This window comes from Plasmodium gaboni, chromosome 14, assembly GCF_001602025.1.
Source record: "Plasmodium gaboni strain SY75 chromosome 14, whole genome shotgun sequence".
Classification (NCBI taxonomy): Eukaryota; Apicomplexa; class Aconoidasida; order Haemosporida; family Plasmodiidae; genus Plasmodium; species Plasmodium gaboni.
This window is the reverse complement of record NC_031494.1, coordinates 2,317,013-2,333,803: the sequence shown is the minus strand read 5'-3', so window position 1 is coordinate 2,333,803 and position 16,791 is coordinate 2,317,013. Positions and strand designations below refer to the sequence as shown.

General features: G+C 18.9%; 3 protein-coding genes across 3 annotated transcripts in view; 2 read left to right on the top strand and 1 right to left on the bottom strand.

The window, feature by feature from the left end:
• PGSY75_1462400 (hypothetical protein) lies at window positions 1–9,552 on the top strand (the record flags this gene model as incomplete). Its single annotated transcript, XM_018788307.1, has 1 exon — window positions 1–9,552. One exon carries the CDS (start codon window positions 1–3, stop codon window positions 9,550–9,552), a length of 9,552 nt encoding a protein of 3,183 aa, XP_018639679.1.
• A 2,014-nt stretch (window positions 9,553–11,566) lies between these two features.
• Window positions 11,567–15,649, top strand: PGSY75_1462300 (hypothetical protein; the record flags this gene model as incomplete). Its single annotated transcript, XM_018788306.1, has 1 exon — window positions 11,567–15,649. The coding sequence occupies one exon, from the start codon at window positions 11,567–11,569 to the stop codon at window positions 15,647–15,649; it is 4,083 nt and encodes a 1,360-aa protein (XP_018639678.1).
• A 1,075-nt stretch (window positions 15,650–16,724) lies between these two features.
• The window catches only part of PGSY75_1462200 (hypothetical protein), a gene marked incomplete at both ends in the record, with an annotated part of 222 nt that continues 155 nt past the window's right edge, over window positions 16,725–16,791 (bottom strand). The window contains one exon of the mRNA XM_018788305.1: window positions 16,725–16,791. This exon is cut by the window's right edge and continues 155 nt beyond it. Coding sequence (XP_018639677.1) covers window positions 16,725–16,791 — 67 coding nt within the window.

Below are 16,791 nucleotides of genomic sequence, written 5' to 3'. Positions count from 1 at the left end.
ATGAATGATATTTGTTACCCCAATAATTGTAGTATTACCTATATCAATAGTAATGGTGTTATAAGCACAAGAGATATTAATGAGTACCATATTGAAGAGATAAATGAAAATATAAATGATCAGAATAATAGCAATAATAACAATAATAATAATAGTAATTATGTTTTTTGTGAAAATGATTTAGATAATATTAAAAGCATTGTTATAAACTTGAAACCTTTTCATAAAGATTTTGAAGATAATATACTATTTCAGATTAAAAAGAAAAATGAAAAATATGCTTGTGAGTGGGTTGTATTTATAAAAACATCAGTTGAAGAAATTAAAAATAATATTTCTAATAAATACACATCACAAGATATAGATATAAATAATATTCAGGAAAAAATATTCTCATGTAAAGATATTAAGGAGATTATGTTAAAGTATGTTTATTGTACTACATTTTTTGATAATTATATATTGAGTATAAAAAATGAACTTGAGAAATATTCTTTTGATACAAATATATCTGTTGATGATTATATAAGAGTACCTAACAATTTATGTAAGGGTAAATATGATAATTACTTATCGTCATATAAAAAAAATAAAGCAACCCAAGACAATCATGATGTCTATAATGACAATAATAATGTGTATAAGAAGATAGGTGAAAATGATCATAATAAAATGAACGAAGTGAATAATATGAATAGTAAAAATAATAATTTTATAAATAATACAATGAATATTAAATGTAATGGTAACATAAAAGGTAGTCTTAGCAATGATTTTAATTATAATGTAAATGATTCAACTTATAGGAATACACAAGGTAATATTAGTAATATTAGTAATAATAATAAAAATGATATTACTTATAATAAGAATGGACACAATTATTCTTATAATACTAATAAATATGAGTCGAAATATAATAAAATAAAATCTTCAAAAAATATAGATAATGATGCAGATGAAGATGATTTTTTAGGTGATATTTTATCATTCAAAGGTTTTAATGAGGATACAATAAATTTATCAAATAATTTAAAAAATAATAAATATGATGGATATAATAATAATAATAATAATAATTATAATAAATATTATAATTATAAAACAAAGAATAATTCATTTAAATCCGATGTGAATCAGAATTATTCTTTACCTTTAAAAATAAATAAAAATTTGAAAAACAATTTTGATAATAAAAAGATGATTAGAAATATCAACCAAAAAGGAGATGATAAGGAAGCATCAACAGGAAATAATACTAGTGATGATAATGATGATGATGAGGATAATAATTATTTTTATTCTAATAAAAAAACCGAAAGTGATATTAAAGTATATCATAACGTAAGAAAGGATTTTTATATATTAAATACTAGAAATACTAATTCGAACTTTTCGAATTCTGAAAATGAAAATATTATGAGAAAAAATTTAATTCAATTTTTAAATGAAAATCGTAATAAGGTAAAATCATCTAAAAGCGATTATAGTGAAGATAATAATATATTAAATAATCAATATAGTAATAAAAGTAAAAAAATTAATCAAACATATAATAAAAATTTATCCTATAATGGGAATATGTCATTTAAGGAAAATAAAACATTTGATAAAAATAAATTATATAATAAAAATATATCATTTGATGAAAAAGTGTATAATAATAGTAATAAAAATTTATCAAATAATGTATTTAATTTTTATCGAAAAAGAAATTTTAGTAATAATGATATACATGATTTTATTAATATGAACAAAGATAATAATGGTAATAATAATAATATGAATAATAATGATAATATTGATAATAATAATAATAATAATGTAGAAACCAACATAATGAAAAATATTCAGAAAGATGTATCAATTCCTTTTTTTAGACGCTCATTTTTAAATGAAAATATAAGTAATCAAGATGCTTTTCCAAATACATATCTTGCAGATTCTAAAGGCAAATATCCATGGAATGATTTATTAAATGCTTCTATTGAAACTTTACAAAATGATAAATCAAATAATAATACAAATGTAAAATCAAAGAATAATAAAATTATAAGACCAAAGAATATAAATGATGAAAATGAAGATATAGTGAAAACCTCTGTAAATGGTTCTAGAAAAAATAATGATCAAAATATAGATGGTAATATAGATAATCAATATATAAATGGAAAAATATTGACACTAAGAGATAACTATAATATTGATAATAATATACATAACAGAAATAATAATAGTAATACAACAACATTTGGTAATATTATATGTCAAAAAAAAGAGAATTATTTATTAAATAATAAAAGAAATGATTTATTTGAGAATCAAAAAAATTCAATTAGTAATACAATTGAAAAGTCAAAAATAAATATAAATAAAGGATCAGATTTATTCAGTAAGAATAAAGAAAAAGTTGATAATAAAAATAATTTAGAATCTCATTATGAATATATAAGTAGTGAAATTCTGAAATTTATGATTAAATATAATGAAAGTTCAAAAAATTTTAAAATGGATATAAATGATATAGATACAGAACTTTTAAGTACTAGCATAAAACAGTTTGTTCGTAATTTAACAGAAAAAGAAATGAATCAATTGATATGCAACAAGGATTATATATTTTCAAAAATTATTATGGAAAGTTTAGAAAACAACGAAGCCAACAAAAATGACAAAAATGTTACATGTGATAATAAAAATGTTTTAGAGGATAATAAAAATATTACAAATGATAAATATAACATAGATAATAATAATAATAATAATAATAATAATAATAAAGACATAAGAAAAAATACAGATCCTATTCATACCAATGATAATATAAAAAATGATTCACAATTACGTAGTAGTAATAAAATCATGTCCAATTTTTATAAAGACGGAAACACAAATGATATTGATACGTCATGTATGAATAAATCATGTGAAAATAATGCCAACAATATTTACAAAAATGTTTCAAAAAATATTACTAAGGACCAAATTTTCAATAATAGTCTTAATAGTTCATATAACAATAATATTAATAATAATAATACAAACACTAATAATATAAACAGTAATTTAAATAATAATAGTGTAAATAATTGTATAAATAATAATGGCAAAAATAAAATGAGGTCGTTGAAATTGTCAAATGATAATGTCAGTATGTTGTATAATTATTATTTGGATATATGCCAAGATAATAAGTCACAATTAGAAAAAAATATACAAGATGATAATAAGATCAATGAAAATGATACAAATGAAAACCTTACCGAAGGTGTAAATGAAGTAAATAAAAAAGAAGACAATACCCATATAAATGATACAAATAATAATAATAATAATAATAATAATAAAAATAATAAAAATAATAATAATAGTAGTAGTAATAATAACATTGATAAGTTGGAAAATAAAACAAATGATGCTGATACAATCTCTTCTCCAAAAAAAAAAAATTTTAAAGAACAAATAAATTATTTTTTTAATGATTGCTTTAAAAATTTTAAAAATTTAAATGATAAAATTAAATACAAAAAAAATAACGAAAATGACTCTATTGTGAATAATGATAAGAAGGAAGAAAATAATTCTAACGTGAATGAAAAAAATAAAGAACAAAATGATGATAATATAATAAATACTAGAAAAGTATCATTAGAGGGTAATATCTTAAATGAAAACATCTCGTGTAATGATAAAGATGATGATAATTTAGAAAATGAAAAAAAGACACTTAATAAATGCACAAATGTAACAAATACCGAATGTAGTAATATGATATTAAACCGTGATAAAAATAATGATATCATAAAAAAAATGAGAACTAGTGATTATACAGAAAGAATGTCATTTGAACATTTTAATAATAAGATAAATAATATAATTAATAAATATGAATATAAACAATGTCTGAATAAATATGAAAGACAGTTAATTAAATTTGTACAGACTTTTAAGAATAATAAACAAGATAATATGTCTTCACAAATAAATTATGATCATCATGATAAAAATAATATGATAAAATACAAATATGATGAAGAACATATATTAAAAGTAATTTTAAAGAATATGATGAAGGAAAAATCAAATATGAATAATATTAATTCTTCTAGTAATGAATCGTTCTTTTCATTTAGTAATAGTATTAAAGATATGGACGATAATGTTTATGAAAATGCTGATGATAGTGTATATGGCAATATCGATAATAGTAATAATAATAATAATAATAATAATAATAATAATATGTTATATGGTGCTAATAATATATATGATTATAGTAATCATAATAGTAGCAGTGGCAGCTGTATTAAAATATCGAGTGATAAAATGATAAGATATACAAATAATAAAATAAAAGAAAAATATTCAAATCCAAAAAATATATATCCAATTAAACAATCATGTAGTGATAGTAATCATTATATATTACAAAAGCTTATGAAAAAAAAAAGACAAAAAAGTTATAATAATAATAATGAAGCAAATAATTTCTCAGTTAATGATATTTTATATGATAAAGACTCAAATAATTTTGAAAATAGTATTAATATATCATATAATAAATGTTTTCATAAAAATATAAAAAATATAACTAATTCGATTACTAAAAATTGTTGGAATAATAATTATAATAATAATAATAATAATAATAATAATAATATTAGATATGGAAAAAGAAATGAAACGTTTGAAGATATATCAAATAATACATATGGTTCTCATAAAAAAAATGACAATATCTTAATGTTATCGCATTCAAATAATACGTTATACTCATCTTCTAATAATCAGAATAATAAAGTACCTATTATATGTGATGATAATGATGATAAAAATAAATTAAAAAATGCTTGTGTAGGAAATATGATTAAATCTAAGGAACTTAAAAATAATTTAAAATATCCAATGAATATATATAATAAATTATTTAATAAGGATAGACAAAAAATAGATATATCACCAGAACAAACATTAAATCTTGTTAAAAGTATACAAAGAGAAAGTATGTTAAATAAGGCTAAAGAAATTAATTTATTTAATGAACGTAATAACAAAAAGATAGGAGATACATATGATAATAAGAATAAATTATCCATATGTGATTTTAATAAGGATAGAAATATAAATAATGTTGATATAAGAAAAAATGATATTTCTAATAATATACATTTTTTAAACAATAATAGGAATGATTTAATTAATAAAAAAATGAAATTTAATAATAAAATGGAGAGACGTTTGGATATTTTTGAAAATTTTCAAATAAAAAATAAGGATAAATATTCACACATTTTTAATGTTCATATAGATAACAAAAAATGTAGTAATTATAATGATTATTTTAAAATACAACATTTATTTCATTATGATAATATATTATCAAATAATAATATTACCAATAATTTAAATGTACATAATATGGAATATATAAAAAGTAATAATATAAAAAAAGAGGGAGAAAATTATCTACTAGAAAAATTTCTAAATGATGATTTGAAGATCTCTAAAAGGAAGAAAAATGAAAAAACTCAATTCATGATTGACATTAATAATCTCAATCAGAATTATATTAAAGAATTATTAATTCAAAAAATGTATTATCAAAAGCAATTTTATAATAAAAATGATTTCATTTATAAACATAAAGAAAATGATATATTAAAAGATAATATAGATCTAGAGAAATGCAAATATGACACTTATAAATCTGATGTATATAATAATAATTCTTATTCTTCATATAATTCTTTAAAAATTAATTTATTTTCTTTATTTGATGATATGTATGACAACTTTTTTATAGACAATTATCAAGATCGTGATAAAATGCTCAACATTTTAAGTATCAATAAATCCTTATGCTACAATCAGTTGTCTATATTTTATAAAAAGAAAATATTTTTTCAGTACAAAAAAGCAAAATATTTACATAGTAATTATAACGTGAATGAATCATATAATGCTTATAATTTATATATAAGTCAAACTATGAAACAACACAGAAACTATTACAATTCTGATATAAATAAAAATTTATGTGAAAATTTAAATATATATAAAATAAAAAATGAAAATGTAAATGAAAGTAAATATACAAGTAAGGATAACGATAAAAATAAAACGCAAAATTATATTAAAAATAGTTATAATAATAATATTGTCAATTTTGAGAATGACATATATAGTCCTAATCAGAACGAACAATATAACGAATTTATATTCAACCATCATAATAAATGGAATGATAAAAAAAAAAAAAACGCTTTGCCATTATCATATCATAATCAATTTATGGATAATAAAATAGAAAAGAATATCAGAGAAATAAAACATATCAATAAATATTATATGAAAGAAGAAATGAACTATTTTAAGAAAGCTATAAAAGAAATGAAAAGGTTAAAAAGAATTATGTGTAATATTTTGAGATCTCAAAGTAATAATTATCTAAATTTGAATATAGATGAAAAGTTATTATATAATATACAAAATGATGAAGATGTATCATTTGAATCATATTTAAAGGATGATAGTGATGATATTGATATTGATATTTATGGTTATAGTCATGGTTATGATCACAATCATGATGATGATTATATCATTAACTCGAATGCAAATAATAATTACAATATATATAAAACAAACCGTTTTGATAAAATCAGAGAAAATGATAAATATAATTCTCATCTCCAAATAGAAAAAGAAATATTAAATAATACCAATAAATATAACACAAATAAAAATTATAAAAACTGCAATAAAATTGATCAAAATAATGCCGGGAAAATTAATATGAATAAGAATTATGGACTTATGAAAAAAAATGGCACATCCTCAAATATGTTACAAGTAATTAATAGAAAAAAAGATGATGATCAGAAAAAATTCATTGATCACAATAAGGATTATAATAGTGATTATTCTTTTGATAGTGACAATGCAAACAAGTTAATAAATATAGTGTTCGAATATAAAAACGAAATAAATAACAATGCAGTCAAAATGGATCAACATAATGACAGCATTATAAATGAAAAACATGAAGAAATTAAAACAAATATAGAGTATGATAATAATAGCCAAATGGATGATATTCATAATATATCAACAGAACCGTTAGGAACATACGAATTTGAGGTGAATATAAAAAATGATGAGGAGGAATATAACGAAACGTTTAAATATATTTATGAAAAAATTAGTAATATAAGAAATAATATGTGGAATGAAGATATGGATAATATACAAAATAATGAAATGAAACAAAAATTATTAATATATAAATGTAGAAATGATAATAATTGTCATATATATGAACAAAATATAAATAATAATATAAAAATTTTAGATACTGAAAAAGAGGAAGATATAAAAGATAAGGAGAAAAATGATGATATAAATAAAGAACAAAATGTTAATGTAGATAATGATATAAACAAATGTAATGATGATATATATTATTTTAATATATATACAAATGTGTGGGAAAATGTTGATCTAAACGTTAGTCAGAAATTATTAACAAGCTTAAAAATGAAAAAGGATATTATAAAAAAATATTATAAAAATGATCAGGAATATGAAAATTTTATAACCTTTAGTGAATGGAATGCTTATAATTTAATCATATCAAAAATATATAAAGCTTTAGATATGAAAAAGTTTGAATATTATCAGAGAAGAGTTTATGATAACGATATATTTAAAACTGATTTTAAAAAAAGACGTGCATATGATTTTGGAATGAAAATTATAGGAAAACCACGTTCACGAAGAAAGACAAAAAGATGGAATATTGAAGGGGATAATAAATTGTATGAAGATGAAGTATATTCAAAAAATTCGGATGACTATTCTGATTTTAATTATGATGAATATGTTGAGGAAGATGAAGAAGAATATGATCAAAATGAACAAGTTCAAAATAATAAAAATAATGTAAATGACGAAAATAATGAACATGAAAATGAACAGAATAAATATGATGCAGATAAAGAACACCAAGAAAATGGGCATGACGTTGAAGTTGACGATGAAGGTGAAGATGAGGATGAAGATGAGGATGAAGATGAAGATGACGATGAAGATTATGATGAAGATTATGATGAGGAAGATGATGATGTAGATGAAAAATGTCATTATGAAGAACATATAGAGAATGAGGAAGAAAAAGAAATATCAGAAAAAAAGGATAAGAAAAAATGTACATATATAAAAAAGGAAAATCGTCAACATAAAAATGATGGTGATAAAAATAATAATGATCTTATATGTAAAAAAAAAAATATTGGTATTGAAAATTATACCCTTGGCGAAGGTGATTGTAATAAAATGAAAGAGTCAGAGGATCTAAAAATTACATTAAGTTCAGTTGAAGATGAAGAAAAATTAGAAGAACACGAACCAAAAAGAAGCGAACGTTTATATTTAAGAAGAAAAAGAACTAGCAGCATATTAAGTACAAATTCAACTGATAACAGTGTTAATAAAATTATCACTAGACAATATAAAAAATTAAAAGACCATGAAAAAGCTGAGGAAGATTTGAAATGTGTTTACCTAGGAACACGATCAAATAAGACAAATAATAATAGAAAATCACATATATTTAAAAAACGAATAAGTAGAAGAAAAAATTCTAGTACATTAACATTTAAAAAACCACATATATATGAATTAATTCAATTACCCGATTATGTAACACATACCGAATTGGTAAGTAGTAAGAATGAGAGTCTTCCAACATATATATTACAATATGAACAATTAAGAAAAAATGAATGTGTATATTTCAATATACAAAATCATTACAATAGTTTTGTTAATAATGTATATCATTTTGCTATAAGCTATGAACAATCACTCAAACATAATGAATATCTTAATAATGCATTAAATAATATAAAATCAAGATTTTATATTAAACGTTTATGTCTTAAAAATAATAAAACAATGGAAAATAATAATATATATGATATATGTAGTACATATTATAATTATCTATATACATATGATCCAAATAATAATACATATGTATTGCAAACATCTAATAGAAACAATACAATAGCAAGTATAGATAAAGGACTTAACTATGAAGAATATTATAGTAATTATGTAAATGATTATTTACAAAGTCAATTATTAAAAAAGAAAAGAAATAAGACAAAAAATAAAGAATATAATAAATGTGCATCAGATATATTATCTACTGAAAATGATTATCCCTTAGATATTTCCAATGAATATATTGTTACAAGAAAAATGTCATCGAAATATTATCATAATAATTCATTTTTAAATGTAGATTATCTAGGTGTAAAATCTATTGAATATAAACATAATACATCTATAATTAATGATATGAATTTTACAGACAAAAATAATTACGTTGATTATACTACATCCTATATGGATGGCAACAATGAAATTGGTTGTAATTATAATTATGTCAATTATTATAATAATAAAGACGATGAAAATAAACCACAAAATGATATATCCTTCAGTGAAAAAACATTAGAAGAGGGAGATGATGAAATACAACAATAGAGATTATGAGGGAGATGATGAAATACAACAATAGAGGTTATGAGGGAGATGATGAAATACAACAATAGAGATTATGAGGAAGATGGATCATTTTTGAAAATACATTTATATAACCTAAAATATAAAGAGCAGTACTAATAACAAAATAATATATCAACAGTAAAAATAAATATGTAAAACTAACACGTTTATATGATAAAACTAATAAAATAAAACATATATATATATATTATATATATCATTTTATTATTTTTTAATTTTTTGTCCTTTTTATAATATTTTTATTCTTTTTAAAATATATCATATATTTTTTTAATTAATTAAATTTTTTATTTTATTATTATATTTTTTTTTTTATGGTTCTCATTACATTTGTTAAATCAAAAACTAAATATTCTGTTCCTTGTTTTATGTTTTTTTTTTTTTTTTTTTTAATTTTTTAAAGTATACATATATAATATATATTTATATATATATTTCCATGCTTCATATTTATTTGTTTCAAAACTTTAAATTTGTTTTCATTTTTTAAATCTTTTCAATTCTTTTAATACACATTAATTTAAATTTGTCGTATAATAAAATAGAAAAATAAAAAAATAAAAAGTAGAACTGTTCCTATTTATATATTTTGACATGGTTATTTTTCAGTATATTCTTATATTTTAATTCTTTTATTATCGAATATATCTTTAGCTTTTTTTATATAAATATTTATAAATTAAGAAAAAATATCTGTTCTATATTATATATGATATGAATGAAAATTTGTTATATTTAGACATTATACGCTTTTATATTTCAAACATATAAAAAGAAATAAGAAAAAAATATTTCTTTCATAATGATTATAAAATCATAAAAAGAAGTTTGACTAATATTAATTCATTCTTTATTTTATGTGTTTTATTTAAAAAAAAATAATATAATCACATATCAAATTTTATATAATATTATATTATGCTCATATATATATATATATATATATAATTTACACCCTTTGAAAATACAAGAACAAAAAAAAAAAAAAAATTAATGTTTTTATATGAGTTTACTATAAATAAATAAACATATTTTATAATAAAAAATAATAAGTATGAAGCTTATGTATATATTTACATATTATATATATTTTTCCTATCCCGTCACAGAAGATTTAAAAATAAAGAGTTCCATATTATATATATATTTATATTTTTAATAATAATATTATATTATATTACTGCAATATTTCCATAAATAAAATAAAAACAATATATATATAATTAAATATATTTATAAAAAAATTATTAAAAATATATTAAAAAATGGATAATTTTGAATATAAAGTTTAAAGCATATAATATTATATTATATTTTTATATATAACTTATTATATATATAATATATATTAACTTATGGTCTGGGATATGAATATATATAATATATATATATATATATATATAATATATGAAATTCCGTTTTTGAATTTCTCTATGAAAAATTTGTAAATTTTTGTTATAATATATATTTATTATTATACATAATAATATAAAAATTAAAAAGAGGTTATATGAATATTTTTTATTTATATATGAGATTAAATATTTATAAATCTCTATATATAATATATATCAATTAAAATACTGCTTTTTTTTTTTTTTTTACGTATATTCATTTTTCTTTTTTTCTTTTTTTTTACAATTGTATTTTTATATAAAATCATTAAAATTTCATACAAATTAGAAGAAAAAAAAAAAAAAAAAATGAAAACCACCATTAATAAAAGAATATAAAAAATAAAGAGTAAAATATTGTAATATATATAATATAATTATTATTGTTATATGATATAAATAATTAAATACGGTCCATAAAACAATAATATATATATTATTATATATATATATATATATATATATATCTAAAAAGAGTTAAATTGAGATTAAAAATATATATATATATATATATATATATATATGGTATTTATATATATATTTGATTTATATGAATAAGTAATATAAAAAAAAAAAAGATGAATAAACTATTTTTTTTATGTTTCCTTCTGACAATTATATATTCTCTAAATATTTATTATTGTAATGATAACATTTTAGAAAAAGCAAATGCAAATAATGAAGATTCTACAAATGATATAAATGATAATAATAAAAATTCATCGAATAAATCAAAGAGCGATAATAAAAGTAACTACAATAAGGATCAATATAATGTAGACGACGAATATAATGAAGACGAAGAGAATGATGATGAAGAAGGAGAAGATGATGAAAATGATCATTTCGAAGTTCCAATAAATTGTAGTGATGGTAATTGTTTCGATTCGATGGATAATATAAATAAAATAATTGATAATAAAAAAAAGAAAATGAAATATAGAAGAAGAAGAGGGAAAGCTATACAAATTATAAAACCAAATATAAATCATACAGAATTAATTATAATAGAAGAAAATTTAGAAATATTTAAAAGAATAGATAAACCAATTGCTATTGTTTCAGTATTAGGTGATATGCATACAGGGAAATCGTTTTTACTTAATTTATTAAATGAACATGTGATACCTGATATTAATAAAAGTAACAAATATATTGAAAATGGTTTTAAAGTAGGTAATGATATTACAGCTAGTACTTATGGTATATGGATATGGTCTGAACCTATAAGAATTAATGTTAAGAAATTAAAAAAAATCTATGAATATATTAATGAGAACTTTACAAATTTTATAAAAAGTTATGAATATGAAAAAGATGAATATAATGAAGAAATTATTGATTTATTAAATTTATATAAAACAGATGATTGGATTTCAAATGTTGAAGAATTAAATTTATCTGATACAGATGAAGTAAACCTAATTTTAATGGATACACAAGGTTTAAATAGTCCAAATGTAAATAAAAGATATGATGAAATATTATATGCATTAACTAATTTGATATCAACTGATATTATCTTTTTAACTATGAAAATGATAAATAATAAAGATTTAGAATTTATAGAAAATATTACTAAAGATGCTAATTTATTTATGTTAAGAGCATATACTAGATCTAGTGGTTCTACTTTTTCTATTAAAAAAAATAATTTCCATAAAATTTTAGATACACTTAATAATAATTTAGAAAATAATTCTTTAATATTAGAAAGTATTGCTTCTAAAAACTTAATGTGGGTTGTACATGATTTTAGTCAACGTCTTGATGTGAGAAAAGGGAAATTATGGTTAGATATTTTATTAAATTCGGATAGAAGAGATTTAGATATAAAATATTGGAAAAAAATAATTTCTAATAAAAGTAAAGACAAACATGATGCATATACAACAAAAAAACAGAAAATCGCTTATTTAACATATAATGATAATTCATCTTCTGGTCTTATATCAAATAATAATAATAATAACAATGATTCATCAACTAATTATAAATTAAATATATTATATAAAAATATCGATTGTGTTTTACTACGAAATATGTATCACAATAAAGAATTTGATTTTACTAAAGCCAATATTAACGATCTAAATGAAGAATATAAAAATGATGTTTTGTTATTAAGATATAAAATATATTTGAGAGCTTTATTATTTCCAAAAAAAATGTATTCAGATGTTCAAATGAATAAAATTATAAATAAAATTAGAAGAGAGCAAAAATTAAGAGAGGAACAAGAAAAAAGCAAAGAACAAAAAAATAAAGATAATAAAAAGAATGATACAAATAATAATACAGATGATTTAAATAGTAATAAAGACGAATCATCAGGGTCACAAATAACTAATCGATTTATGTCAGGTCATGATGTATATGATTTTATTACTTTCTTAGTAAAATCTGCAAATCAAAACTTATTTACAAATGTCAATCAATTTTTTAAACATTTTAAAATTAATAGAGCTGAAATAAGTAGAAATGATTTAATATTTTTATATAAAAAGTATTTATTACAATTTATGGAAAATGAAGATGTTGAATTTATTAGTAATTTAAATGATGAAAATGATGATTTATTTTTACAAAAAGAAGCAAATAATAATTCAATAAATGGTGATTCAAACTCAGAAGAAGATTCATTATTTAATGATGATGAAATTATGCAATTAAAACAACATAACTTAAAAGATGAACAAGATGATATACAACAAAAAAAAGATAATTATAAATTACCACCCTTATTAAATGAAATAAAAAAATATGAAGAATTAATAAGAGAACAAATTTTGAATATATGGTATAAATATACAGAAAGTGATTTTCATGATGAAGAAGAAAAAGAATTAATTAAAGATATTGAAAATAATTTATATGAAAGATTAGATCAAATAAAAATTGAAATGTTAGAATTAGGTGAAATGAATATTAGAAAATTTTGTAAAATTGCATGTGAAGATGCATTACAAATTGTTGTTGAAGATGTTAAAATGAAAAGTGATCAATATCCAATAAAACAAAAAGATCTTACGACATTTTTTGAATCAGTTAGTTATAATTTAATTAAATATTTAGAAAAAAAATTATCTAAAAATTCAGATAAATTAGATTTAATTTATTATAAAGATAATATATGTAATCCTTTAATTAATAATACATTTCAAGAATTTTATTTTCTAAAAAAAAAAAATATGACCTTAAATGAAAATAGATTAAAATCCTATTTTTCAAATGCTGTATCAAAAGGTAAAGAAGTATTTGAAGTATTAGCTGAAAATACTGAAAATATTACTGAATATTTTAAAAATAAAAATATGTTTTATACTGTATTAGATAAATGGACATCTGAAGCTATTAATACATATACATTAACATTATCTGATTTTGCTAAAGAAGAAAAAGATATTAATGATGAATATTTAAATGTTTTAAATGATGATATAAAATTATTAAAACAAAAAGCTATGGAAAAATGGCATAATCATTGTAGGGATAAAACAAGTGCTTTATTTAATATGCATAAAAGTAATTTAAAAAAAAATTTCTTAGAAAATTTTAATTTCCCATTAGACGAATTAGTATTACAAGATATTTTTCTAAATTTAAAAGGTCAAGAAGAATTGAAATATATGGATATATATTGTGCAAATGAAGATTCATGGAATAGTGAATATAAAAACTTTTTAAAATTAACAGATGAAGTATATCAATTTATTAAAGATGAAAACTTAAAAGCAATACAAATAACATGTCAACAACCATTAGACGAATTAAAAAATGGAATCAAAGGAGAAATACATAAATATTACTTATGGAGTTCTTTAAAAAGTACTTTATATAATAGAGCATTAATAGTACTTTCAAGTAATATTGAAAATATTTATATAAAAAATCAAAGAGAAAATAAAATACAATCAAATTTAGACGAAAAATATAGTAGTACAAATAAAAATTATAAAAGAATTTCAAAAGATTTAATGAGTAAAGTAATTAATAGATGGTTAAATAATGATATATATAATTTATATTATCCTATTATTAGAAAACAATTTTTACATAGAATTGTATGCTATTTCGGTATAGCTATATTATTATTTATTATATCATTAGTTGTATATTTCAAGAAATTCCATGCCAGTTTTCTTTTCCTAATTATATTAGCATTATTTATGATATTTGGATATCAACAAATATCAATATATGGAAAAACATTCTTTAGACATGTAGTATTTTATATGTATGAAGGAATAGCTAATGTCTTTGGAACAGAAGGAGCTATTATCGTTTCTATATTATTCATATCTGTAACTGCTATATACGTATATAATTATCATATTGTCAAATTTAAAAACAGAGTTGCAAAAAATACCAAAAAGTTATTACAATCACAAAATATTATGAATATGTCAGGTGCAAACTCATACAATGAATATAATCCTTCATCCAAAATGAGAATATTTAAACCAAACTTTTGGAGATTTCACGATTATGATAAAGACCCTAAATATCATGCACCTAATATGCCTCATGATTATAAAATGCATAACGATTCATCTCAATATATGGACCTTAAAAATAGATCAAATAGACCTAACAAAATGGATGACTACACTTCATTTAACAATTCAAGTAAATTCCAGAGAAGATCATATCTAGACTAAAATTATATACGACCACATTAAATACATATAAATATATATATTAAATAAATATATAAATAAATAAATATATATATATATATATATATATATTAAATATGTATTTTTTTTTTCCTTTTTTATATGTAAAAATCCTATTTTTATAACCACCAAAAAATTATATATATATATATATATATATAATACCATATTTGCAATTTTTGTTAACCATACATATATATTTATATATATATATATATGTAATAGGTTTCATTTTGTATTAATACTTTATCCTATTAATTTATAAATTTATGTATTTATATATATTTATATATTTACATTTTTACATATTTTTATGTGCCTCTTAATATTCTTGTCTATATATAAAATATTATTAATTTTAATATATATATATATATATATATATATATACGTAATTTTTTTTTTTTTTTTGCATTTTGGGTTTGGAATATTCCAATATTTTTTTGAATTATTTATACATTCCATCACAATTTTCATAAATTTTTTTCATTCTATTTTATGTTTTAATATATATATATATATCTATAAATATGTGTATACATATTTATTTTTACATATATATTTTTTTTTTTTTATTATTTATTGTTCTAATTATACAAAAAATTTTTAATAAATTCTAATGAATTATTATTATTTTTTTTTTTAACTATTAAACAAAAATTACTTTGTTTTACAACAAACATATATATATATATATATATATATGTATGTGTTTTTTTTTTTTTTTTTTTTAATTTTAAAACATAAAAAATATACATATAATGTATAAAAAAAAATACAAAATTGTTAACTTTTTTTTTTTTTTTTTTTTTATTGTACACTTGTGAAGTGAAACCAAAAAAAAAGTTAAAAGAAATAATATAAAATAAATATGAATAAGAAATTAAATGATTCTATTTATTTCTATATATTTATGATTAAATTTTTAACTTTTTTTTTTTTTTTTTTTTTTATTGTACACTTGTGAAGTGAAACCAAAAAAAAAGTTAAAAGAAATAATATAAAATAAATATGAATAAGAAATTAAATGATTCTATTTATTTCTATATATTTATGATTAGATAGATTTTTTCCCTGTATATAAAGTATTTCTGGTATCATCTAGGCCAATCCTATCATGAACA